Source organism: Stegostoma tigrinum, chromosome 15 (genome assembly GCF_030684315.1).
Source record: "Stegostoma tigrinum isolate sSteTig4 chromosome 15, sSteTig4.hap1, whole genome shotgun sequence".
Classification (NCBI taxonomy): Eukaryota; Metazoa; Chordata; class Chondrichthyes; order Orectolobiformes; family Stegostomatidae; genus Stegostoma; species Stegostoma tigrinum.
In genome coordinates this window covers 23,700,708-23,728,088 of record NC_081368.1, presented here as the reverse complement: position 1 = coordinate 23,728,088, position 27,381 = coordinate 23,700,708, and the positions used below count along the sequence as shown (strand labels likewise).

The 27,381-nt window shown below is 42.1% G+C and overlaps 1 protein-coding gene across 3 annotated transcripts in view; it reads right to left on the bottom strand.

Moving 5' to 3' along the window:
• Positions 1-27,381, bottom strand: part of LOC125459056 (transmembrane protein 164) — a 133,215-nt gene that overhangs the window by 39,668 nt on the left and 66,166 nt on the right. For all 3 annotated transcript variants that reach the window (XM_048544981.2, XM_048544982.2, XM_059651376.1), the window contains exons 3-4: positions 26,082-26,148; positions 9,531-9,609 (exon numbers count right to left, since the gene is read on the bottom strand). In XM_048544981.2, coding sequence (XP_048400938.1) covers positions 9,531-9,609; positions 26,082-26,148 — 146 coding nt within the window. The remainder of the gene's footprint in view (positions 1-9,530; positions 9,610-26,081; positions 26,149-27,381) is intronic.

Sequence of the window (27,381 nt, the reverse complement as noted above, 5' to 3'; positions counted from 1 at the left end):
AAGATTCAAAATCTCCCCTCCTCCCAATGCATCCCAAAACCAGCCCAGCTCATCCCTGCCTCCCTAACCTGTTCTTCCTCTCACCTATCCCCTCCTCCCACCTCAAGCTGCACTTCCATTTCCTACCTACTAACCTCATTCCACCCCCTTGACCTGTCCATCCTCCCAGGACAGACCTATCCCCTCCATACTTCCCCACCTACACTCACCTCTACTGGCTCCATCCCTGCCTCTTTTAACTTGTCTGTCTCCTCTCCACCTATCTTCTCCTCTATCCATCTTCGATCTGCCTCCCCCTCTCTTCCTATTTATTTCAGAACCGTCTTCCCATCCCCCTCTCTGATGAAGGGTCTAGGCCCGAAACATCAGCTTTTATGCTCCTAGGAAGCTGCTTGGCTGCTGTGTTCATCCAGCTCGACACTTGGTTATCTCTGTGCTTCGTGTATTTTTTTCTTCTACCCATAGCATCAGTCTTTATTGTTTTACTGTGTCAGTCTGCATGTGTGCACAGAGGTTTTAAAAGGGAATGAGAGTTACATGGTGATAGTTAATAGATTATAGTTTTGCTTACCTGTAGCTAGAAACTACTTTTTTGCAATGAACAGTAGTTCCTGTTAAATACAGGAAGCTGGTCAGCTGTTTCTGTTAATGTGCATCCATCAGGTAATAAAATGAGGACTTTGAGTACTTTGATTAAATCAAAGTTTGGTTTACTTTGATTAACTTTTATGACCACAGGAGTAGTAGCAGTTAAAAATCAGTGCTCTTTCCCAAGTAAGTTTGTAACAAATGATCATTCTGTCAAAGTACAGCAGCTATCCACCATAACCAATACAACAGATTGAATGTAGGTTCGGCTAAAGACTTTCATTAAATGTGACAATATAAAAGAAAAGCATAAGAGTATATCCTGACTTTACAGCACACTAAGACCTACACCTTCCCCAAATCCTATGATTCCATTATGTGGTTGACTGCACCAATCATTTAAATCTCCTGTAACCATACACTGCATTAAATTCAATTAACTCACAGAATAAATCAAGCAAACCTCCAAAAATATTCTTACACCTTCACATCTGGACTGTTTAGCCCCTGTTTACTGCCTCCCTCGGGATGATCCATCCCCCACACGTTCCACAGCAATGATTATATATCAACATACAAATTATATGCAACAATGACTCCCCATCTCTCTAACGTGCACTTCTGATTACAATGTGAAATCGGTTGCTGGTGTTTGATGGGGATGAAATGGAACAATTGCATCAGTTTGTTCTTCTAATAACTTGGTTTAAATTAGACACAGCACACAATTATTGGATAAAGGAAATCCCTATATAACAAAAAAGGTGAAATATATTTAAAGTTTGAACATAACAGTTCTCAAAGCAGCTACTCCCATGAGTAATGCAGATTCATTTCAGAAGATTGTACCTCAGTGCAGCTTTGCAAATACCCAAGTCCTGCTTATGTTAAAGGAATAAAGAAGTCAAATAAATCAGCATCAGCCTTTGAGTGTGTGGGAGCCATTTTAAAATTAAAGTGAATCTCATTATCTAGAGGTCCTCCCAAAGCTTTTAGATGTAGTACCTTGAACTACACCTGTCAGGAAGTCTAGTGCGAAACTTGCTCACCACTGCTCGAGTAACACTTGAAATGTTACCTGAGCCTCTCATGGGCATATGGGAGGAACAAAATGAAATCTAAGGAGCAGAAGTAGGCCATTTAATCTATTGAGTTTATTGTGCCATTCAATGTATTAATAATTAAACTGCTCCAGTTTTTTCCCCATCCTGTAGCCACAGCAGGGGTTCATCTGGCCCATAACAGTCAAACTGGATTGCATCCTCATCGCACATACAAGCACGATGTTGGCAGTGGTACCCCCACAGACGCCAACCTGCCAACTCAGAGACGAAGATGGTCTATTTGGCCGACACCCTCTGACACTCCCGAAACCATATCCAAGCATGAAATCAGTGCCTCTAGGAAAGGGGAGAGGGATAAATTGGGCAGAGAGAGAAATCTATTCAGAAATAAATGGACAAACTGTGGTCATTGACATTTTGGCAGGAAGTTGCAAAAAGATTATTGCACACCATAGCGTCACGCGCAAAGTGGAGGAACACCTCATATTCCACCTGGGGAGCTTCGAGCCCAATGGTCTCAACACAGACTTTACCAGTTACAAGATCTCCCCACCACCAGCCTCATTCATGTCCAACCCTCACTCTCATTCCCACGTCCTTGACCTGACACAACCTGTTCATCTTCTTTCCCACCCATTCAACTACCCTTCCCACTGACTAATCTCCACTACCCGCTACCTGCGTCCACCTATCACTGTCCCATCTACCTACCCCAACCCCACCACTCCTCCCTCTATTTATTTCTGAGCTCCCTTCCTTCTCCCCAGTCCTGATGAAGGGTGTGAATCCAAAATGTTGACTTTCCTGCTCCTCTGATGCTGTCTGACCTGCTGTGTTCTTCCAACTCCACACTGTGCTATCTCTGACTCCAGCATCTGCAGTTCTTACTATCTCTGTTTACACATGTAGCTTAATTTCTATTACAACGTAGCCAGTTACAAACTGCAACTTGCTGCTTCTTCCAAAATGTATCATATTCAGGTGGTAACTCATTATCTTAACATATGTAAGTTGATTTTTCAGCCGTCATCCAGTTTTAGAGGTTGAATATACAGTAACAAAGAATTTTCACAAAAGTGAACACGTCTACATAGTGTCAAACATATTTTAAATAAAATCTACATATAGGAAATATAATGTGTATTATAGAATATATACACAAATATAAAACGAACAGAAAAGTAACAGTACAGATTGGTTTTGCAATTTGGTGAAATACTAGCTCCAACTCCCCCACACACTTTATAAAAACAAGCTTGCAATATGAAAGCAAGCATCGCGAAAAGCAGACTACCAGAGTTTAAACAGAATTCACTAAAACAATGACTCTTTAAAATGTTAAAGGATTACAATTGGCTTTAAGCTTTTTACATTTCTTGGCATTCTAATAAACTCTCTGTTTTCACAAGGGAAAGAAAGATTTACTGAACACAACAGTACAAGGAAGATGCATTAACAAACTGGTAAATAATGATCATGATATTCAAATTTTATTAATTGCTCTCAAATCCATTTCCTCACACCATTAGTTTCAGTACTTCATGATTAGATCATCAACACTGTCTAAAAAATATTCCTTTCCCACCCAAAAAAATGTTGCATAAAGAAAAACAAGTTGATATTAAAATGAACTGTAATTAAATTTAATTTGGAACTTGTTTAAAAAGAAGAAAACTAAAACAAAAAAGCCTAAAAAGGTGCTGATTACAAACCTGTCTTGAAATTACCCATGCAACTTTCAGTGTGGAGTCTGGTAAATCTGTACAAACATCAAGCACTGCCTCCCACACAAATGTTCTTTGGAGTTTAATCATAAAGATGTTCGCTGTTTAGCTGCTAATAATCCATGATTATCTAACAGCTTTTTCTTTAGACCGCATCACTGAATCGGGATAGATCACAGAGTAGGACTAATTTGATAGTACTTTCATACAGCCAGTACAGGTTCATTTGGGCTGAATGGTCTTTTTCTTTATGTATTTTCAATGAGGGAGGCTTGGTTTTGTATTAGCACATTCACCTCCGAGATCAAGTGTGTATGATTCAAATCCCACTTCAGTCAATCCAGACTTTTGGAGACTCAGAATTCTTGGTGACTTCCAGCAGAGTTGTAGTGGCTGGTGCGTGTGGTGCTCTGACATCATCTCATTGTATGTGGTACATACAAAAACAGAAGAAATAGGAGAAGTATTCCATTCGGGCCTTCAAGCCTGCTCCATCATTCAACACATTCATACTGATTATGCAAGTCCCTGTTCTCACTTTCACCCCTTTAGCAGCAAGGAATGTATCTAACTCCTGAAACAAATACAGAAATTGCTGGAGAAACTCAGCAGGTCTGTGGAGAGAAAGCAAAGTTAACGTTATGAATACAGTGATCCTTTTGCAAAATCCCAAACTGTTTCCTTAACCAGATGCTGCCAGGCTTGCTGAGTTTCTCCAGTAATTTCTGCTTTCATTTTAGAACTATAGCATTCACAGTTCTTTGAATTTTTGCAAGGAGACGTTAAATATTAAGCAGTGTCTTGGCCTCAACGGCTTTGCATGGCAGAGAATTCCACAGGCCACGGGAGTTGAAAGAGTCCAGAAAATTACTCCCCTCTAATGGCCAGCACAAACACAGATACCACCCCATTGATTCTTCGATTCTCTCCAAGTGAAAAGTGTGAAGATGGGTGGGGGGCGGGGAACCACACACGATAGAACTGTAGCTTTAAGTTGCTGGTCCATTTTCTGACCCACATATACTGAAATAATGGTAAATCCCATACGTCATCTCCAGCACCTCCCAAAATATTTTGGTTCCATTCCACCAACTTTAGGTACATTTAAGTCGTCATTGGATAAGCATATGGACATACATGGAATAGTGTAGGTTACATGTGCTTGAGATCGGTATGACAGTTGGGCACAACATCGAGGGCCGAAGGACCTGTACTGTGCTGTAATATTCTATGTTCTATCATTAAAAAAACAAAGAACTGAAAGTTAGAAACAGTATTGTTGCCAGTGCTAGCAGCTTTGCCAGGTCTATGAATGAATGTCCAATTCAACAGTGACAAAAACATTCCTTCAGTGAAACCAAGAGACATATAAGCAAAAAAAAAGTAGGAAGGATTCTTCCTGTTGCTACACCAGCTCCTCAGCCATACAATTACTGAAACAAGTGTGTTGTAGCCAACTGACCATGATGCAATCTTTCCTTTTCAAAAATGGCATTGATGGAGTTTCAAGCTGGCTTGTTCCGGCTGCAATAACTTTGCTGTTTATGGTGAAATACATGCTCCAATCCTGCATTCATTTTGGAAGGACAACTCGAAAGCAGAATACAGGGTTAATGGAAAGATACTTGGCAGTGTAGAGGAGCAGAGGGATCTTGGGGTTCATGTCCACTTCCCTGAAAGCTGCTACCCAGGTGGACAGAGTGTTAAAAAGGCGTATGGTGTGTTAGCTTTCATTAATAGAGGGATTGAGTTCAAGAGCCGTGAAGTTGTGCTCCAGCTATACAAAATCCTGGTTCAGCCACATCTGGAGTATTGTGTCAAGATATGGAGGCATTGGAAAAGATGCAGAGATTTACCAGGATGTCGCCTGGAATGGAGGGAAGGTTTTACGAGGAAAGTTTGAGAGCACTAGGAATTTTCTTTTTATAACGATAAAGGATGACAGGTGACTTGATAGAGGTGTAGATAGAGATAGTAGGAGCTGCAGATGCAGGAAAATCTGAGATAACAAGGTGTAGAGCTGGATGAACACAGTAGGCCAGGCAGCGTCAGCGGAGCAGAGAGGCTGACGTTTCGGGCCTAGATCCTTCTTCAGGAAATTTTCTGAAGGAGGGTCTAGGCTCAAAACGTCAGCCTTAATGCTCCTCTGATGCTGCTTGGCCTGCTGTGTTCATCCAGCTCTGCACATTGTTATCTCAGGAGATACAGATAGAGTGGACGACCAGAGACTTTTTCCTAGGGTGGAGGTAGGGGACATAGTTTTAAAGTGAGTGGAGGTATATATAGAAGAGGCATCGGAGGTAGGTTCTTTACTCAGAGTGCTAGGGGGCGTGAAATGCATTGCCAGAGAGGGTAGTGAAGTTGGCCTCATTAGGGGCATTTAAGCAGCTATTAGATAGGCAGACGGATGATAGTGTAAGGTAGGGGTGGAGGATAGCTAGATCTTGGGATTAGGGTAGAAGTTCGGCACAACTTCGCGGGCCTAAGGGCCTTTACTGTGCTGTACTGTTCTATGTTCTATGTTCTACATTGTCCTTTGTTGATGGCAGGAGAAGTGCTACATACAAGATTATTTTTTTCTTCTATTTATTCTTTCATGAGATGCAGGCATTGCTGGCTGGGCCAGCATTCATTGCGCATCCTAATAGTCACTTGAACCAACTGGCTCACCAAGGCCACAAATTGTAAACTTATAATACATCATCATTTGGGAATGTAGGTTCTAACGCGGAGGTGAAGTTTTTATTTTGGCTTTTAAAAAGGTCTAATAAGGGTCAGCAAGTTATTCTTCCAACAGGGAGCTCAAAATGGTCTTTTAAAAAGAAAAGAAAGTTTGCAACATAAATGAGAACTAAACTACCTATGGTATTTATGGCATACTGGAAGAAAGAGATGGCCAAATGCCAGCAATGAGATTTCAGTTGAGAACCTAAAGATACATAGAAGCTGAACAGTAATTAAATTTGTAGCAGTCACTAACCTATCGGAGCTAGAAATAAAATCTTGAACTGTTTTAGAAGTTTAAGTAGATGGAGCTTAGTTTTAAATTCGGTTGAGAAAAATGAACTGATCGGGTGATGTCAGGGATCTGAGTGACAGAGAGACCGCATATACAGAATGTGCACAAAGATCAGTCAGAAACACTTACAACCTTCTCAGTTGAGTGCAAAAGTAAAAATTTAAGATAGATGTGCTGCTTCTTTGGGAATGAGTGACTGTAAGAGGGTATTGCTGGGAAAAAGGGCTGAATCTCTCCTGTCAAGAGCAGCTTCTTCCCAGCTGCTATTAGACTTCTGAATGGACCTCTCAAATTTCAAATATAATTTTGACCTTGCTCTTTGGTGTGCCTTCTCTGCAATCGAACATTGTATTCCTTGCTCTGTTCTATTACCCTGATGCACTTCGCATAATTTGATCTGCCTGAACTGCATGCAAAACAAAAAAAAAACTTTTCATTGTACCAAGGTACATGTGACAATAACAAATCAAATCAAAACTTCTGCTGCTTAAAATCTAAAATTTGGAATAATAAACTTTGTTTTGTTTTTGTTAAAAGTACCTTGGCAGCCTTATATTGGTATGTCCAGTGACTGACCAACAGTAATTAAAGAGCAAAAATAAAAACTTAGGGTCCATCAAGTCAGATTTCACTCTAGGATCTGACTTGTCTATTATTACCATCAGCTGTGATCTTAACATTAAACAGCCAAAATTGGAAGATAAAGCATAATGCTTATGAAGTACTTACTGAAAATACTGGAGGAGAACTAGAAATAGCTGGTCAAGCAGTCCTTTCAAACTGGACAGCAGTTGGAGACTTCCAGCTCACTTGCTTTGGACGTGAGGATGGAGGTGTGGTCAGGGAGGGGTGATCTGGCAATGATTGTTGATCACAATTAAGGGACTGTTACCATGACGGACATGAAAAATAAGATCTGACCACAGAGCAAGGCTTCACCACAGTGGCCGTTAACAACGTGCCATGCCAGAGTCTGGGCTCACGCATGAAAAACTACTCCTTAGGTGAGACTGACTCACTTGTACTTCAGTAACATGGAACCCAGAGGGCAGCTGCCCAAACACTTTAAACAGAAACTGATGCCTGTGCTGTGATTTGCAGAGCTAGGATTAAGAGTTGATCGAAAGGCAGACATGGACAGCTCTTGCCAACTGTTGCATCACCACAGTGTACTGACTCATCAATACCACCTTGCAACCTGTTCTTTATCAGTAACAAGACACACGACCTTTAATGTTGCCACCTTTGAAGCAGCGACAAATCAAACTTCACTGCCAGAGCTGAACATTTCCAGCTTTTTCCATTTTCATTTCTGATGTCCAGCTTCTGCAATATTTTGCTTCTGCAAGTTTAATTCCCCTCCTGTGGCAGTGTGCTCATTGTTAAGAATGGTTCCTTGGCAAGTTATCAAATAATTTGCTTTTCACGTAACTAGCAGTTCTCAACTTTCACCACAATGCCCCTTGGCAAACAAAATGCAAAGAGCAAATGATGTAAACTGCCATTCTGGTTTGGGTTTTAGTTATTCAAATTTATGTTTTACAACTTAATTCCTACAAGCTTTACCAGCTCTGGCAGGTCTAGAAAAGAAAACTTTATAAAGGGGCCACTTAGCAATGAGGCAAAGTTGAAATAAAAACATTCAAATGTAAAATTACCTAACGTTTACAGGAACACAACTTCTATGGCTTCAGGGGTTAGCTATAATCTAAACAAAATCCAGACAGTTAATTTCTGCAAGTCACCAGCAGATGGCCCCAGCTGACCATCAGTCAGAGATAATAGGAACTGCAGATGCTGGAGAATTCCAAGACAGTAAAATGTGAGGCTGGATGAACACAGCAGGCCAAGCAGCATCTCAGGAGCACAAAAGCTTTTGTGCTCCTGAGATGCTGCTTGGCCTGCTGTGTTCATCCAGCCTCACATTTTACTGTCTTGACCATCAGTCAGTCAGGTTTATGAATATGTTAGTGCAGGGTTGTCACCTGCACTATGGAGCTTGCAACAATATCATGGACACAGTCATACAGCACAAAAACAGACCCATCAGTCCAATCCATCCACACCAACCAGACGTCCCAATCTATCCCCCTCTACCCTTCCCATATATACCCTTCTGGATGCCTTTTAAATTTGATGCTTTTATGTTTACTGAATAGATGTTTCTTTGTTCTTCTCCATGCTGTGGGGGAGAAAAAAAGAAGTCCAAAACTAGAGGGTGTAGGTTTAAGGTGAGAGCAAAAGATTCAAAACGGAACTCAGGGGTGACTTTTTCATGTAGAGGGTGGTGTGTGTATGGAACGAGCTCCCAGAGGAAGTGATGGAGGCTGTACAATTATAACACTAAACAGGCATCTCAGTGGGTATGGGAAGAGGAAGGGTTTGGGGGACATAGACCAAATGCTAGCTTAATTAAGGATATCAAGTTGGCATGGATGAGTTGGATCAAAGGGTTTTTTTCCATGCTGTACAGCTCTATGGCTCTAATAGAAGCAGCCTGAATGGGTGTGCTCAAGCTCCCACCCTCAAAATCAGGGATTTTCAGTTTAGCTTTCAGTAATTGCTGTCTGGGTCTTGATCTCCCAAGGTGGAAAACCAGGCTTTAATACAATGTATCGACTAGTTCCATTGAAATGTTTTTAAAAGAAATTCCATTAAGCAACCCAATATTCCTCCTCTCCTGAATGTACCATTGTTTGCTTGGTCTGCCAACATTTCCAGTATCTTGTCCAAGTTTTGTTCTTTATGACGAAGTCTAACAAATTTGTTAGCTGAAAGATTCATTATAGAAGGACCAAATTCTGTTTTCATCTGACACCCGGATACACTTTGTCAGATTTGAGTTACAGGCTAGAGATCAGGATCAGAATTCCCTCTTGATTCTCCCTCCCTCGCATGGAGGGAGAGATCAAGTAAGACCCAGTGCATTATTATTTCTTGAGATCATTGAATTTAGCATAAACCAGTGATCAATCATGTCATGTTTCTGGTTTTAGTGTTTGCTTTTCCACAATAGGCCAAGCATTTAGTCTATCAACAGCCACTGGCTGAGGCAATGTAGAAAAAATGTGTAATTAATCACATATTTACAACTAAGTTTGGCATTTGAAATACTTAAAAATCCAAGAAGCTTACCCCCTTTCTGCAACAGATAGATCGGAACGATGTATAGTGTGACGTGTTGAATATAGTAGACCTCCATCTCGAAAGGGAGCTGGGAAGATAACATACAAAGTACATGTGAAATAAACATGCATTCTTTATCTCACCCATTCACTTACACCTTCCACCAGTTATCAGCTAGATTACCAAGAGCTTTGCTAACCACTTGTTTTTGCCATGTCACATATCTGATTGAAATGATTCTGTTGAAAATGAGTATTTGGTAAGCCTGTTACAGTGATAGTAGAAACTGCCAATGCTGGAGAATCGAAGGTGTAGACCTGGATGAACGGAGCAGGCAAAGCAGCATTAGAGGGGCAGGAAAGCTAACATTTCAGGTCCAGACCCTTCTTCAGAAGAAGGGTCTAGACCCAAAACATCAGCTTTCCTGCTCCTTTAGTAAGCCTGGCTGTTTTTGAAACATCCAGAGACAAGTCTTCAAGTTTTGGTAATTGCGCTGTTAACTAGACAGTTGAACTTATGAAGCAGATCACGGCACGATGGCTCAGTGGTTAGCACTGCAGCCTCAGTGCCAGGGACCCAGGTTCAATTCCAGCCTCGGGCGACTGTCTGTGTGGAGTTTGCACATTCTCCCAGTGTCTGCGTGGGTTTTGTCCGGGTGCTCCTGTTTCCTCCCACAGTCCAAAGATGTGCAGGCTAGATGGATCGGCCATGCTAAATTGCCCAGAGTGTTCAGGGGTGTGTGGGTTATAGGGGATGGGTCTGGGTGGGATGCTTCAAGGGGCCATGTGGACTTGTTGGGCCGAAGGGCCTGTTTCCACACGAAAGGGAATCTAATCTCAGAGGATGAGCTTTGCATCATATTGGGCATTGAGGGAAAATATTGAAGGGAACCCTTATCATTAAATGAATCCACGGCATTTGCACAACGAATGTATGAACAATTACAGGAGTTAAGCATCTTTCTTAAATTTTACTTTATGACGTTATGTGGTAGAAAGTTTAAAATGACTGGCAGAATTCAACTTGAAGTACCAGTGAGAAATGAGCTCCAACATACATCAACATTTCAGATGTCCCTAAAGCTTAAAAGGCACTATTGTTACAGAGAAGAATCTGTGCCATACAATTCCAAGGTGAAGTAGCTGGACAATGGCAGCTTGAATCTGAATCCTTACACCTAAAACACAACAGGGTTACAATAGGAATGAGGGTGTGCAACAGAGCTTTACTGTGAAATCACTCTCTCATTTCATTCATCTTCCTTTCCAGATCGACTTTCATCTCTCCTTTTTTGAAGTCCATCTAACAATGAAATTTGCCTCCTGTTGCGGTAATAGAAGCAGGATTATTTTAGCTACCATTTTAATTGATGATCACCTCCATTAAATTTACTAGAGATCCACTATTTCAGCTCTAAATATGGGAATAGTCCTGTTTCTGAAACAGACATACAATAAACAAAAACGAAGAGAAATAATCAGGAATTTCCTATTCAGGCAACATTGGTAGTTGATCTAATGCTCAGGATTGTTCAATGACAGGAGAATTAGGAAACTGTGTACCACTGAGGTCTTATTTAAACAGCATCTACTCCAAAATATGGGCTTCAGCTTTCAACATCAGCCATTGTCTCCGAGGAGCTAAACAGGCTACTCCTGTTCCCACCTTCCTTAAGCCAGAGGTCTTTTAAATCACACTACATTACCTTATTCTGCCTGCAACCTTTCTGCAGCCTTCTACATATACTTAATTATGCAGAAAGCAAGAAATCTACACAACACCATCTCTGCTATGACTCTAATTTTACAACAGCATACTTGTGGAGTTGTAGCATGGGTGACTGTCCACAAAACACTTCAAAAAACCACGCAGTAGTTCAGTGATATCTGTAGAGATTATCTGAAACGAGAGCTGAGCACATGGCTAGAACCGTGATGAACTAAGAACATCAAATGAGAAGTACATTGACAGTGTTAACATGTAATGTCTCCTGAACTAAAGCGCTACAGATCAAATTCTGTGGGGTTCCAATATATTCAAATAGATTCACTCGCTGAAGATGCTAAGTGCAATCTACATAGGATTCAAAATGTATATATGAGACTAGTAAAAGCTCATTCAGTTACCGGAAATAAGCAATGCTTTCAAAATAACATTCCTAAAAAAAACGTTTAATGGGTTATGTGCTTTTAAGAGGAAACCTGATTTTATTTTGTTTTTACACGGGGATGATGGTTCATTTACAAATATCATGAAAGTTGATAAAGTAAAGATATTTTGAGGGTTTACAGCCTTCTCTGCGGTTTCTATCACAGTTACTGTGTACTCATTCACAGCTCACCACCACACTCTCAAGGTTAACAGGGTGGGTAATAGATGCTGACCTGCCAGAGATGTCTGCATGCCACTAAAGAATTTTAAAAACACTACTCGCTCTGAATTGTGCTTAACCGCAACACAGCAACAGTGGTCTCACTTTAGTTAGAAAGTTACAAGATGAAAGTTCATTCCAGAGACTGGAACAAATAATCCAGGATGGCATTTCCCTACTGTACCTGAAAAAAGGCTGCACTTTGAGGTTCTCTCTAATCTGGGTATCAAGATACAAAAGGAAGTCACACTGCCATTCATTCTACCAGCTCAATACACAGAGCACTGCCAAAGGAAGCCAGTGACCATGAGGCAGAAACTGGGCTAGAATTCACATTGTCACTGCAATGCCCACCCCAAACCCTCTCAACTATCTTCTCCAACGGCAATCAAACGTGGGCAGCAGTGTTAAATGCTTCCAGGCAAGGCTCTACCAGCTCGTACCTAACCCAGGAGAAAGTCCCACCTTAAAAGAGCTGTTTGCCAATCAAATGGCCAGCAACACTGCTGCCCCACCCTGCCCCCAGACCATTCCCACCAGCAGCAACCTGGAATTACGACCACTACTCAGAGTGCAGTCTGTCTATCCATGACGAGGAGCCCAGTTAAGTCCTGGGTCAAGAGTCTCAGCGAGAACGGTGGGAGACTGGGTTCAAGAGATCAGAGGGAGGGCTAAAATGGCCCTCGGATGGACCTGCTGAGGCCCTCATCCCATCACAAACAGGCCCTTGGGCTATACACTTCTCTGCAGCTGATGCTGCCAGACCTCCTGTTTAGTGAGAGCCTTCCCCTAGATGGGGAAGTTAAAGGGCCTGAGTATATCCATGGGGTTTGGACTGGTTCTTCCACTCCTTGTAGGATTACAAAATAGGTGGGGGGCAGCTGGGTAGGCAGCAGGAAGGCCAACCATTGAACATTTTAAATAAAATGTGCTTCCAGAGCTTAAAATTCAGCCCACTGCCACAACATGTTAGCAAAGGGCCAGAAACCAGCAATGCAGCACAGTGGCCCAGTGGTTAGCAGTGCAGCTGTGAGGCAGCAGGGACTGGGATTCAATTCCACTTTGAGAGAGTGTCCATGCGGAATTTGTACATTCTCCATGTGTCTGCATGGGTTTCCTCTCAGTCCAAAGATGTGCGGGTTAGGTGGATTGGCTAAATTGCCCATAGTATTCAGGGACGTGTAGGTTAGCCATGGGAAATGCAGGGTTACAGGGATAGGGTGGGATGCTGTTCCAGGGGCCAAATGACCTGCTTCCACACAGAAGGGATTCTCTGATTCTAACTCCTGTCCAAGGCTAACGTGATCGATTTCCAATCCAAAAACAACTGGGGGGTATTTGACGACAAATTAAATTTGCTTGAAAAACTGTGGTCATACTTAGACAAAACAATTATTTCAAATTATTTCACACGGTGTTAAAGGGAGCATTGTAACCAGAACGGCAGTACAAGTGGATTCACTCCACTTGTGTTTCTGATCATGGTTTCACTTGTACTGGGCACTAACAATCTTTAATTTACACTGTCTTCATTTGTTGCTCATCAAAAGCGGTAATAGGATTTAAAAGGGGGTGATTAGAAAAGTAAATTTTTACCTTTTAATCAATAAATGTTAGTTATTCTAATCAGCAATTAGCACCATAAATTTGACATCCAAATTAAAATACCTGTACAAGTCCAATAATTTGCTCAGAGAAATCCAGATTCAATGTTCTACTGTATTGCTTAACTCGAAGGCTGTGGTTCTACTTTTCTACGGTGACAATACTTCAAAAATTATTTCATTGACAATAAAAAGCTTTTGAAGGTCAAGGACGTGAAAAGGCGCCACAGCAATGCAGGTGTAACCACCTGTTTCTTGCAAATGGATTAGAATGTTGGGAACGCAATTCATCCAGAAGTCAGTACCAGTGACAATGTAGCACTCCCTCAGTAGTGACCGGCCATGTCATCCAGGATTATATTACCAAGTGCTGGCGTCAGAATACTTTAGTATGACTAATAAAGTAAAGTAATAAAAACTCCGGTCATACGGAGAACAACAATCGTTTATCACCTTCTTATAAGTGGTTTTGGTCTGGTTTTTAATCTGGGAGTGCCCAAGCACACATTCTCAGCGATAAAAACTCCTCTTCTGGTTTTTCCGTTAGGTTAAATGCCAGTTGGTACAACGATGAAACCACAGGCCAAAAACAACAACAAACATTATTTTCTGGAAACTAATTAGGAAATAGCAAAAAAAAAAGCAGGGGGGGTGGTGGAATAAAGGAATTGTGTTTCATTCTTGAGGAAAAATTTGTTTTTTTTTGAACGCATAATTTTATAACTAATGTTTGAAATTCCCACAATGGTTCAACGATGTAAAAAAAAACAAAATGATCTCGCATTCCAAGTTTGTACCAGTGTGTTCGCTGATTTCAACAATGAATCAAAGCTGGGCACAGCAATCCAGAGGTAGGGATTTCAATATTGGCGACAGTCCTCAGCGCTCAATGCTGCCAACTGGAGTGCAGACATCAGACACGCACTGGAAAAGGCTGAACAGCTTGTCCACACAGATGGTCTCAACTTAATATAAAGATCAGCCTCTCGCACTAAGATATTGGGTGAATGCCTGGTGCCAGTTAACCATACCCCACACAAAGAGAGAGAGAGAGAGAGAGAGAGAGAAAAGTGAGATATAAATAGAGGAAGAAGGGAAAAACAAGCTCATAGCAGTCCTACGATTGGCAATTCAGACTGTAAAACCTGGCTGTCTTCCACACAGTAGAGGCCTTCTGATTTTAATTTGTGAACTAGCACTCTGGTTTTGAAGTATCCAAGACACAAGCACACAGACTACAGACACATAAGCAAAAATTCCATGTAAAAAACAAAAACTATGCATTTAATGTATTTCTTAACAGGAAGCATTGGGTTTTTTTTTGCAAAGTTTTATCTGCAGCCACTTCCTTCCTTTTCATAGCACACTGCTGTTTGCTTTCGTGCAAAGCAGAGCTCAGCTTGGACTGTCATTTTTGTCCACTGCAAAACAGGACAGAAGTCATTAGGTAGTCCAAAACTAGTACGCTGTAAGCCATAAAGATACTGTTGTATCTCTTTATTTTGCACTCGTCAAAATGATTCACAAGAAACACTTGCGTAAATTTGATCAACAAGGACAGCGAGCCATGCTGCTATTATGCAGTAGCAATCCAGTGCTGTTCATCCTTAGCAGGATGTTGCCATCAAGCCAGAAAGATTTCTATCCTACAAATGAATGATAGGCCTCAACGAATACAGTTCACCATTACACAGGAACTGCAGATGCTGGAGAATTGGAGATAACAAGGTGTAGAGCTGGATGAACACAGCAGGCCAAGCAGCATCAGAGGACCAGGAAGGCTGGCATTTCGGGCCTAGACTCTTCTTCGGAAAAGGGGGAGGGGAAGGGGGTTCTGAAATAAATAGGGAGAAGGGGGAGGCAGATAGAAGATGGATAGAGGAGAAGATAGGTGGAGAGGAGACAGACTGGTCAAAGAGGCAGGGATGGAGCCAGTAGAGGTGAGTGGAGATGGGGAGGTAGGGAGGGGATACGTCAGTCCAGGGAGGATGGACAGCTCAAGGGGGCAGGATGAGGTTAGTAGGCAGTAGATAAGGGTGGGCTTGAGGTGGGAGGAGGGGATAGGTGGAAGGAAGGACAGGTTAGGGAGGCGGGGCCAAGAGCCGCATTACCTTTTCCCAGCACCCGCCCAAGGAACCAAACCATCTCCAAGGGACCAGAGCCCACACCCAGGCCCCCCCAACTTGGCCCCAACCGCGACAATGCCCATACCCAGAACACCGAGATCCCCCAAAAAAAGATCGCCCCCCACGACCCCCAAAACACACACCTGCAGCGACACACTAGCACCACAATCAAGCCAGCCCCAGCCCAGAGCCCCCGTACCCTCCTCCAGACCCACAAAGGAACCCCCCCATCCTCCATTCCCCACAGGATCCACAACCCAAACCCACAACTCCACTCAGTCCCACTGGAAACCAAAACCCGCAAGCAGAGCAAACCCACCGATGGCCGCCGACCAGAACAGGGGCCCTGCAGGGAACGGGGGGAGCAGTGGGAGCTATGGGCTGGGGCTGGCTTGATTGTGGTGCTGGCGCGTCACTGCGAGTGTGTGTTTTCGGGGGTCGCAGAGGGGAACAGCTTTGGGGGATCTCAGTGTTCTAGGTGTGGGCATTGTCGCGGTTGAGGCCAAGTTGGGGGGGTCTGGGTGTGGGCTGTGGTCTGTCGGAGATGGTTCGGTTCCGTGGGCGGGTGCTGGGAAAAGGCAAAGGTAATGTGGCTCTTGTCCCCGCCTCCCTAGCCTGTCCTTCCTCTCACCTATCCCCTCCTCCCTCCTCAAACCGCACCCCCATCGACTACCTACTAACCTCATTCCACCCCCTCGACCTGTCCATCCTCCCTGCACTGACCGATCACCTCCCTAACTCCCCACCTACACTCACCTTTACTGGCTCCATCCCTGCCTTTTGACCTGTCTGCGTCCTCGCCACCGATCTTCTCCGTTGTCTATTTTCTATCCACCTCCCCGACTCTCCCTATTTATTTCAGAATCCCCTTCTGCTCCCCCATTTCTGAAGGGTCTAGGCCCGAAACGTCAGCCTTCCTGACCCTCTGATGCTGCTTGGCCTGCTGTGTTCATCCAGATCTACACCTTGTTATCTCACCATTACACAGGCTTTGCTTTACTACCCTTCGCTGCAATTACAGACATCTGATATGAGATAACAATGCTTCCCTTAACTCAGCAGTGCAGAAGAAGTGCACTTCACAACTCCGTATTCCTGCACACATTCCTATTCATTCTGCATGTTTTGGCTGGATACATTTTTCAAATCTGTTCCCATGGGCACTTAACACCAGACCCCCACCTAACACCCCACTCCCCACCCCCCAAACCTCTAAGGCAACAGAACAGCTGTTGGATTTTCCTCAACCTTTTAACTTTCAGTGCTGCAGGTGAATTGGTTGAGGGCCTCCAGCCTCCAGCCTCCAGCCCAGCAACAGTGTTTATCAGGCCAGAAATATTAAATTATGTTCTTCTTGCATATTTTCAAGTCCAGTTTTGGTGTTTATATTAACTTTTTGTGTTCATAATTCGTACCTGTTTGACCTTCTGCGACCACTATGAGTTTCCATTAGTGAATTTTTGTTTAACATGGTGATTTTCAGGAACATACATCTGCATTAATCAATGACTAACTTTGCTTGAAGTTCAGCACCAGCCAGTGCAATATCAGGTATGCAGACTGTGCATCCCATGACTGATGGATCATATCCAACATATGCCTTCAAAATCTTACAAATGCATGGTACTGGATATGCACAACCAGCCTACGTTTGCAAAATTCAACAGTGTAGATGTAATTGAGATCGGACAGAATTTGCTAAATAATTCTGAGCGTGCCAGGAATTACACTTGTACCTGATCTCAAATCATCAGTGCGACACTTGCAGACACTGGAAGCTTTAACAATACACAATGTCCTGGTCCTTTGCAGATAGCACAAACATGTATACACACTGCACCGGTTTCCGCTTATCAAGATTGCACGCGATCTTCTGCCTTGTTCTTCAGGACAAGGTCTTGACCAGTCAGAGTCAAGTTGTCTGGTTTAAATCTGAACAAAATATGGGAGTTAAATGGTCATTCTCCATGATGATGCCTCTAGCAGTTACGGCCCATTTGCTAATCAATCAGCACACTTGTCATGCAGTATAAAATACACCCCTTTAGGTTGGGATTCTTGTGAATGTCCTGCTGGAAGATAAAAAGCTAGAGAATTGGAACAAGTGTTATGAATTTCAACCCAATTTTCTAATTTTTGGCAACCTCTATCCTTCCTATAACCAGCGTGATCAGAAAGTGAAGATTAAATTTCAAATTGATAATCGTTCTCCTTCCCACCATTATAATTTCTCAAGGCAGTGGATCGCGTGCAATCTTGATAAGTGGAAACCGGCGCAGTGTGTGTACATGTTCATGCTATCTGCAAAGAACCAAAGCTTTAGCAAATTCACAATTTTCCCTTCAGTAATACTCATGAATGACGAGTCAACAGTGGAAGCAGTGACACTGGAGACATTATAATGATGGGAAGGAGAATGATTATCAATTAGAAGTTTAGTCTTCACTTTCTGATCACGCTGGTTATAGGAAGGATAGAGGCTGCCAAAAATTAGAACATTGGGTTGAAATTCATAGTGCTTGTTCCAATTCTCCAATCATATTTTAAAACATGCAGGGGGCACTCAGCAGTTTGGGAGAAACTGTCAAATGAATGGATGTATTGGATTTTTCAACATATCTTTTAATTTTGAGCATCGTTCCATTGACTAAATCATACAGACTGGACACCCTTTGTACTTGTGCACCAGCCTGCAAGTTGCAGTGAGCTTTGAAGGATAGATTGAAAAAATAAAATTGCATCAGCCATTCGCGGGAGCTTCTCTCTTGATTTGAATCCATTTCCAGAATCTTTTGGCAATGGTTATAGTGCCACTAGCTCCAATCTCATGGCATCCTCCAGGACAGTGCTCTGAGGGAGTCCAGCATGGCTAACATTTGCTCTGGAAATGATCACCATCATGGAGAAGGGGGGATCTCACTATTGTAAGGGAACCAGGAAAAGTAGCTCAAGTAATGAGAAAGGTCGGACTAGATGTTACATTTATTCAGTGCTTTCACTGGACACACCATTATAAGTAGCGAGTATGCCTCCTGTATGAATTGTGCTGACACTTTTCCATTCCCTCTGCTTGTAGGCATCTCATTTTATACACCTCTTTCAATGGAAGCATGTCATATATTGAAGCCTTCTCAGAAACAATGCCAAGGACGCCCTCTGAACAGTCATTATTTAACCTCCAAACATTGTTTGGAGAGCGTAATTCTGCAAGATGAAACATCACAACAGAGCGTGCACCACGTGACCTCTTAGCCCTAATTCAAGGCTTCATCTGGGCGCAACTCAATCAAAGCAACTTCACTGTCGCATGCCAATAAGATGTATATGAAACCAAAATAAAACATAAAGCACTAGAAAGTTCGTGGTCAGCCTATTCCTGCTTGTAAAATGGAAGGTGGACAAATGTGGGAGGTAATGTCAGAGTCATGGAGTCATACATCATAGAAACACAACCTTGGGTCCAACCAGTTCATACCAAACATAATTTCAATCTAAACTCGTCCCACGTGTCTGCTCCCGGCCCGTATCCCTCCAAACCTTTCTTACTCTTGTGCTTATCAAAATGTCTTTTAAACGTTGTAATTGTACCACATCCAACACTTCCTCAGGAAGTTCATTCCGCACTGCTCGTAAACAAAGCTTTTCACTGTATTTCGGTACACTCGACAATAAATCAATCATCAGGCACACTTATGGCACAGATCATCAACCTTGCAAAGACAGGCACAAATGAGTTTTAATTTCCATACCCAGTGTCAGTTTCCAGGGTATTGTATTAGTTGAGAAATGGTTATTCTCAATCTCATTTTGCGAAGGCACTGTAAAAGAGCACAAAGAACAAGAACCGTGCAGCAAAGGAACAGGCCCTTCTGCCCACTGTGTAGCTATTCTAAATTAATCTCATCTGCCTGTACACAGTCCATATCCATTTATTCCCTGCCTGTTCATGGGTCTACCTAAATGCCTCAAACATTGCTTTCCTATCTGCTTCTACCCTCTCCCCTGGCAGGGCATTTCAAGTATCTACTAGCCTCTGCGTTAAAACAACTTGCCCCACATGTCTCCTTTAAATGTTCCACCTCTCACCTTAAGCCTATGCCCAATAGATTTTTTTAAAAACATTTACACCTTGGGGAAAAGACTCTGACCATCCATACGTCTCCTTATTTTATGTATTTCTATCAGTTCATCCTTTAGGCTTCTACACTATCAAAAACAATCCAAGTTTGTCTAACTTTGCCTTGCTGCTAATACACTCCATTCCTGGTCAACCTCTTCTGCACTCTCTCTAAAGCCTCCACATCCTTCTTATGGTGTAGCAAGCAGATGGGCATACAATACTCCAAATGTCATCTAAAGTTTTACACAGTTGAAATATGACTTGCCAACTTTTATATTCAATGCCTTGGCCAATGAAGGTAAACATGGCATACATCTTCTTTACTATTTTATTGACTTGTGTTACCACTTTCAAGGATCTGTGGATTGCACCCTAACATCCTTCTATATATCAATGCTCCTAAGGATCCTGCCACTTTCCTCTTGCACTTGACCTCCAAAACAAAATCCATCACTTCACACTTGTCTAGATTAAACTCCACCTGCCATTTCTCTACCCAACTTTCCAAGTGATCTCTATCTTGCTGCATGTTGTGATAAGCTTCCTCACAATCCGCAATTCCAAAAACTTCCGTGTCATCTGCAAACTTACTAATCAGACTACCTATGATTTCACCCAAATCATTTATATGTATTACAAACAATAGAGGTCCCGGCGCTGATCCCTGTGGAATGGCTCAGTCAGAAAAATGCCCCTTGACAACTACCTTTCGATGAACAACCAATGTTGTATCCAACTTAACGAGTCACCATGGATCCCATGTGACTTAATCTTTTGGACAGGCCTACAATGAGGGACCCTGTCAAATGTATGTAATCAAAACTCTAAAGTTCACGTAGACAACATTCATTGTCCTACCTTCAACATCTTTTCCACTTCCTTAAAAATCTCAATTACATTTGTGAAGCAAGACCTCCCCTGACATAAAGCCATGCTGATTATTCCAGATAAATCCATCATGTCCCTCAGAATACTCTCCAGTAATTTCCCTGCCACTGATGTAAGGCTCACCGGCCTATAATTTCATGGATTATCCCTGTTGGCCTTCTTAAACAAAGGTTATTCTGCAGTCTTCAGGGATCTTGCCTGTGGCTAAAGAGGATACAAAGGTCCCTGAAAAAACCTTAGCAATTTCCTCCCTTGCATACTTCAAATTCCTGTGATAGATCCCAGCCAGCCCTCAGGACATACCTCCTTAACGTTTTCAAGACCCCCAAAGAGTACAATCATTTAAATACTGTGAAATTTCTACTGTCTTATTCAGTAGCAATCATTCAATCATTTCCCTCAAAACAACAGTCAAACTAGTTGTCTAACTACAGGAAAAGATGAATGACACAAAACTGCCACATTCTGCACTGACGCAAAATCAACATGCATCCACTTTTTTGATAGGATGCATTAATAGGACTAGTCCATTCTGCAGCAAATCAGAAATTGTTGAGAAAACCCAGTGGGTCTGGCAGCATCGGTGAAGAAACAGAGTTAGCATCGAGTCCAGTGACCCATCTCTGGAACCGTTCAGAAATTTCTGTTTCAGATTTCCAGCATTCGCCTTTTTTTTGTTTTATTTTAGCCTATTCTGCACTTTGAACTTGTTTGCCGAATAGTGGTTATGAGCAAAAACTAATTATGGTATATCTCATATTACCCCACCAAAGTGACTAAACTCAGCATAACTGAGTAACTGCTCCTGAGGATGTTCTCTCCTGTAAGATCCAACATTAGGCAACTATGAGTAAATAATCTGGAATCTTACTGGACTCAGCCAAGGTATACAGCAACACATAGGTCACAATGACCTGAACATGGGTACCAGTGTCAAGGGGCCAACTCCAAAAGGATGAGAACTGAACAAAGTCACATTTAACTAAAAAGTCAGTGAAAGCCTGCTATATAAATATTACCCAACAAACATTAAAGATTAAATTATTGATTGCAAATAAGCAGTCTCGTTAACATATAAAGAGTTATCCTTGATCAAAGGGACTATTTGAAGAAACACAGCAACACGACTGATTACCCAATTTAAACTCAAGATTTTGCAGATGAATAGTGAAATAGGTAAAGTGTAAAATGACCTGAAGGGTTCAAATATGAACCGTGAAAATGTTAATAAGTTAGTTTGAACAATGTGAAATCAAATGGAATTTTACAGAAGGTAAGAGAAAAGAATAAGTTACCAGGTCATTCTGTTGAAGTGGACAGGATGCATAATTCCAAACAGAAGCTGTTAGACCAACTTAACATGAAAACTGATTCCTCAGACCTGTGCCAGTTGGCTTGTTCGGTGTAGAGTCAACAGACACAGGAATCACATGACTTGAATATCCATCATAATCCTTTTAACTATAACTACAAAAGTATTTAGTGTGTCCTGTCATGCCGCCTGCTTATCATGGGGTGGAGAAATATCCTTCCCTAATAAAGCCATCCCAGTTGTACTGATGGTGAACAGAATGTTGCACAACCGATCCTGCACATTATCTAAATGATTCCTGAAGTTAGACAGAGATCACTAGAATGGCTGCACATTCTCACAGATTCACACCATGCAGAAAAAGGCCATTCAGTCCATCAGGCAGGCCCCTACCATTAACTGTCTAAGTCCTCCCCTGGTGGACCACCTCACAGTTATCTAAATTAAACCACGTCTGCCATTCCTCAGCCCACTGAACATTTTGATTTGGTGTCAAACTCTGCCATTTCCCTGTTACCCTGCACATCATCTCTATTAAAAGATGCCTAATCGTCGCTTGAATGCCTCAATTAAATGCTGCATCCATCACACTTCTAGGCAGGACATTCCAAATCCTCACCACTCGCTGTCTGAAAATATTTTATTTCAAGCTTTTTTTTAATTTTTCTTTGATGAGAAGAAGCAGTTTCTCTTTATCCACTCTGTCCGGACCCCTCATGATTTTGAGAACTTCGGTTAGAAACCCCCTTACCCTTCTCCCCTCCAAAGAAACCAGTTCAAACTTGTCCAATTCATTCTCATAAGTGAAACGCCTTATTGCTGGAACCATCCTCAGAAACCTCTTCTGTAGTCTCTCCAATGTGTTCACATCCTTCCGCCTGAAGTGTGATGTCCAGAGCTACACAATACTCCAGCTGAGGTCTAACCAATGTCCTACATAGGTTGAAAATAATCTCCCTGCTCTTGTATCTCTACATCTCATGGAATAGAATCCTTACAGTGTGGAAACAGGCCCTTCAGCCCAACAAGTCCACACCAAACCTCAGCACATCACATCCTAGACCCATTCCCCTAAACCCACCTAATCTACACATCCCTGAACACTACACGCAATTTAGCATGGCCAATCCACCTAACCTGCACACCTTTGGACTGTGGGAGGAAACCAGAGCACCCGGAGGAAACTCTCACAGACGCAGGGAGAACGTGCAAACTCCACACAGACACAGTCACCCACTACTGGAATCGAACCCGGGTCCCTGGCACTGTGAGGCAGCAGTGCTAACCACTGTGCCAGCGTGCCGTGGATCTGTGCGTGCAAACACAGTCATGGTCTGTTTCTATGGTGTACAGGAACCATACTGTCTAGTCCACAATATGAATACTCTGACTGCTGAAAGCAAGGGTACTAAATGCCTTCTTCACCACCCTGTCTAACATGGTGCCACTATGTACCTGCACCCCCTACATTTTGCTGTTTGACAACACTCTGTGGGCCTCTACCATTAACTGTCTAAGTCCTGCCCTGGTGGACCACCTCGCAGTTATCTAAATTAAACCACATCTGCCATTCCTCAGCCCACTGGCCCAGTTGATCAAGATGCTGTTGTACTCTTAGATAACCTTCTTCACTGTCAACTCTACCACCAATTTTGGTATCATTCACAAATTGTTTCTGTGTTGTGTGATTCTACGACATCAAGCTTTGAAAATTCTTCAGTCTATAGTTCCTGAGGGAGTAGTCATCACTTTGATGTATATTCAGGAACCAGACCTATGTTGCCAGATTTCTGCACGTGCAATGAGGCAATATTAGAACCACTAACCAAGCATTTCATGCTAAATGTGTCCAGTTTGGTCTTCATCTATCCCTAGCCAAGTCTGCACACAATGTGGGGCAGTTAGCACAATCACATTGTCATCCTCAGCATCATCTTTGTTTTAACACTGAAATGTTGTGGAGCCTTTTAGACATGTCCAAAGGACATGAAGGCCACCTCCCATTCTTCTAAACACAATGTGTACAAGCCCATCTACTCAAACGCTCCTCATTCCCTCCATACCCTGAATCAACCTACTGTTCAACCATCCTTCATTTCTCCATCATCCTTCCACCAAGTTACTTTCTCCAGTTCCCTCAAGCCCACCAGTGTCATACAACCTTTTCCTTAGGTCCCAAAGCTGTGTAAACCTAAATTAGCTGACAGGAAATACAGTTTTAAAGCAATGGAGTGAGGTATCCTCCAAAATGTTCCCACTTGCTAACAAAGGGCTTACATGCACACTGTCCCAAACATAGAGTGACTGACAAAGAGAGCCCAATATTTCAGTCAAAATACAATTGCGTCAGCACATGCTGATGACCCCAGCCTGCTGAGAAATGTAGGATGTAGGCAGTTAATAAATGATTCCTCTGTGGATTTCAACGATGCATTGGTTTTACAAATTACTAGTTCGGATTTAATTTTTAAGAAAGCATTAGATATCACCCTACTTGAAGCAGTCAATACACACTCCCCATCAGCCATGCTGACAATAATCACTTACAACATGGGATAACAAGGTGTAGAGCTGGATGAACACAGCAGGCCAAGCAGCATCAGAGGAGCAGGAAAGCTGACATTTTGGGTCTTGACCCTTTTTCTGAAGAAGGGTCCAGACCCAAAACGTCAGCTTTCCTGCTTGGCCTGATGTGTTCATCCAGCTCTACACCTTGTTATCTCAGACTCTCCAGCATCGGCAGGTCCTACTATCTCTGAATCCACTTATAACATGGACTGCGTTACCAACAAGGAATAAAATGTCATTGTGTTCTGCAATGATGCCCAAGTAAACAACTGGATACATGGAAAAAAAATCTCAAGTCCTAAATTTCTCTCCTATCACATTTTAATAAAAATTAGAAATATGGTCCGTGTAGGTTAAAACAGGATATAAAGAAAATATCACCACAGAGCTTTATACCATTCTTGTGCAAGACAGTTTCAGCTCTTGGTTCTCAAACAACATATAATCTGCAGCATTTCAATAGAAGAATCCTTTCAGCAGGCAAAACAAGAGCCACCATAATGAGTTTTGTAATTCCATTAATTGCCAAGTGCCACAAGCTTTCATTGTGAACATGATGAAATCATTGCCACTGAGTAAAGAAACAAATACAAGTGGTGATTTCACTGAGCAAATCACTGTGTTTTAGACTCCATTCAGTTGCAAATGGACACTCTTGGAAACACCTGTATTTGAAAGAGACTGTTTTCAGTATTGATATCAACTTGCTGAACTTAGTGTTAACAGAATGGTAACACAATCCAAACATCCATTAAAATAATGTAGCAATGCACAAACGGAACAAAAAAACACATCTTACTCCAGCATTCCCATTTAAACAATACATACACACATAGAGAGTTCTGGTATTTTAAGAAACTTTGCAAGGTTTGTTCATTTGATCACACTCACATCCCTGGATTAAAAAGTAAACTCATGCCCCGTACCCAAGAAATAGCAACTTTAGGCCTGGCCTACCTGTTTGGATTGTTTAGATGAACACTAAAAGATAAAATGTACGGAAGATGAGCGGGGAAATCCTGGGTCATATCAAAAATTCCCATTTCAATCAAAAATCATAACAAAATACTAACTAGGCCTTCAATTCATCAAGTAGCTTTAACTTGCATGCTGCTACTGAAGAATAATGTCAGTGAGTCAACAGCCTATCATTATCATTCTCACAGTCATCACTATTTGAAGTGATCGAGACACTTCATGATGAAGCGTCATATCAAATGTCAACATCACTGTCTCTGCATAAATTTGACTTTGCTTCAACAAGAGTGGTAGTGTGACTGTTAGTGCGCTTATAACGGACTATGCATTTGATTATCACCACTAGCCAGCAAGAGTTTCTTTATAGGCTTAAAGGAAGGACAGGTAGGCCAAGGTTCCAATATACTGGCAACTTGCACCGAGAACAAATGTCAAGTTAAGTTTGTAAAAAACAAAATCACTGCGCTGGTGTAAATTCACATTTCAAGAAAGGTAAATACCTAACAAAAAAAAACCCCACACATCTGTAAATTTTAAGAAAGGAGAGGTATCGGAACAAAAAGATTTGTGAAGGCATTAAATGGAATACTCACCAGCCTGGTATTAACTACAGGAAACAGCAAAGCCAGTAACGCTCCATTCAACATGTGCATCTGCAGCCTGTCAAGACAATTCAACACAAGAATTATTTTCTTTTACTGAGTAACAAAACCTGGTTCCAGTGAATTATTTGAATTAATCAGAACAGTGCGAATAGGTTTGGTACTGCTACATGCCGAATTTGTGACGTGCAAAGTTTACTACAGTGATACTTTAATTGCTTTCAGTACTGGAGTTGCTGTTCAAGCTCTATTAGGCTTAGCTTGATGTCCCCATCTCTTTCCTATTAGAATTCTCTTGCTTGTTTTAAACAAAAAGGGCATGAATTCGCAAGGGAAAAAAAAGAACATTCCGAATTCAGTTGTTCCTCAGATTTACGCTCAACCTCACTAAAATCAAAAAGGATTTTAAGAAGGATCTTTGCCATTAGAAAGGCCTTCTCAGTGATCATTCTTTATTTTGGGAGCAGGTTGGCTGCTGCTTGTTTGAAAGAAAAATATTTTGCCGTTTATTCCTGCTAACATACAGAATGGGAATAAAAAGAATTGGATCAGATTGTGCCTGCCTTTGGGTGAAAATATGACTCGTCAAGGGCAACCAAAAGTGCTGGCCAGCCAGTGACGCCCACATTCCACAAGTGAACAAAATAAAATGATCAAGCATAAGTGATTGTGACCCAATACACCCCGAGAGTGGCAAGGAACTTACTCCCAACTATTCAGGATGCCTATCTAAAGGGTATATTGGTACCTCAAACATAGAAATTAGGGCCAAAAGCTTAATAAAAGCTCAGACTGAAATTCAACAATTGGTTGGGGATTGGCCTCGTGCCCTTTTAACCTTTACAAGTTCTCTCTAGAAATCTACACAATTGACGAGATTCTTTTGATTACAGATAACAAGTGAGCTAGAGCTGCCAACTGAAGAACATTTTCCCGAGGGCTCAACTGTTTCAACAGTCTAAGAAATGTCTAGACTCTTCACCAAGAATGCAAAAGCAATCTCTATTAAAAGCCTGTAGCTCCAAGGAAAACATTGCTTAAGTGACAGGTCTGGCTCTTTTAGCTCTGTGGCAAACTGCACAATGTTTATATACACACACTGGAGGTTAGGAGGTTTCAAGAGCTTCAGAGATAGCAAGAGCTGCAGATGCTGGAGACAAGGTTGATACAGTGTAGAGCTGGAGGAACACAGCAGGTCAGGTAGCAGAAGAGTATGGGTGTCAACATTTCAGGCCTAGACTCTTCTTCAGGACTGGACTGGGGTTGGGGGGGGTGGGGGGAAATGGATAGA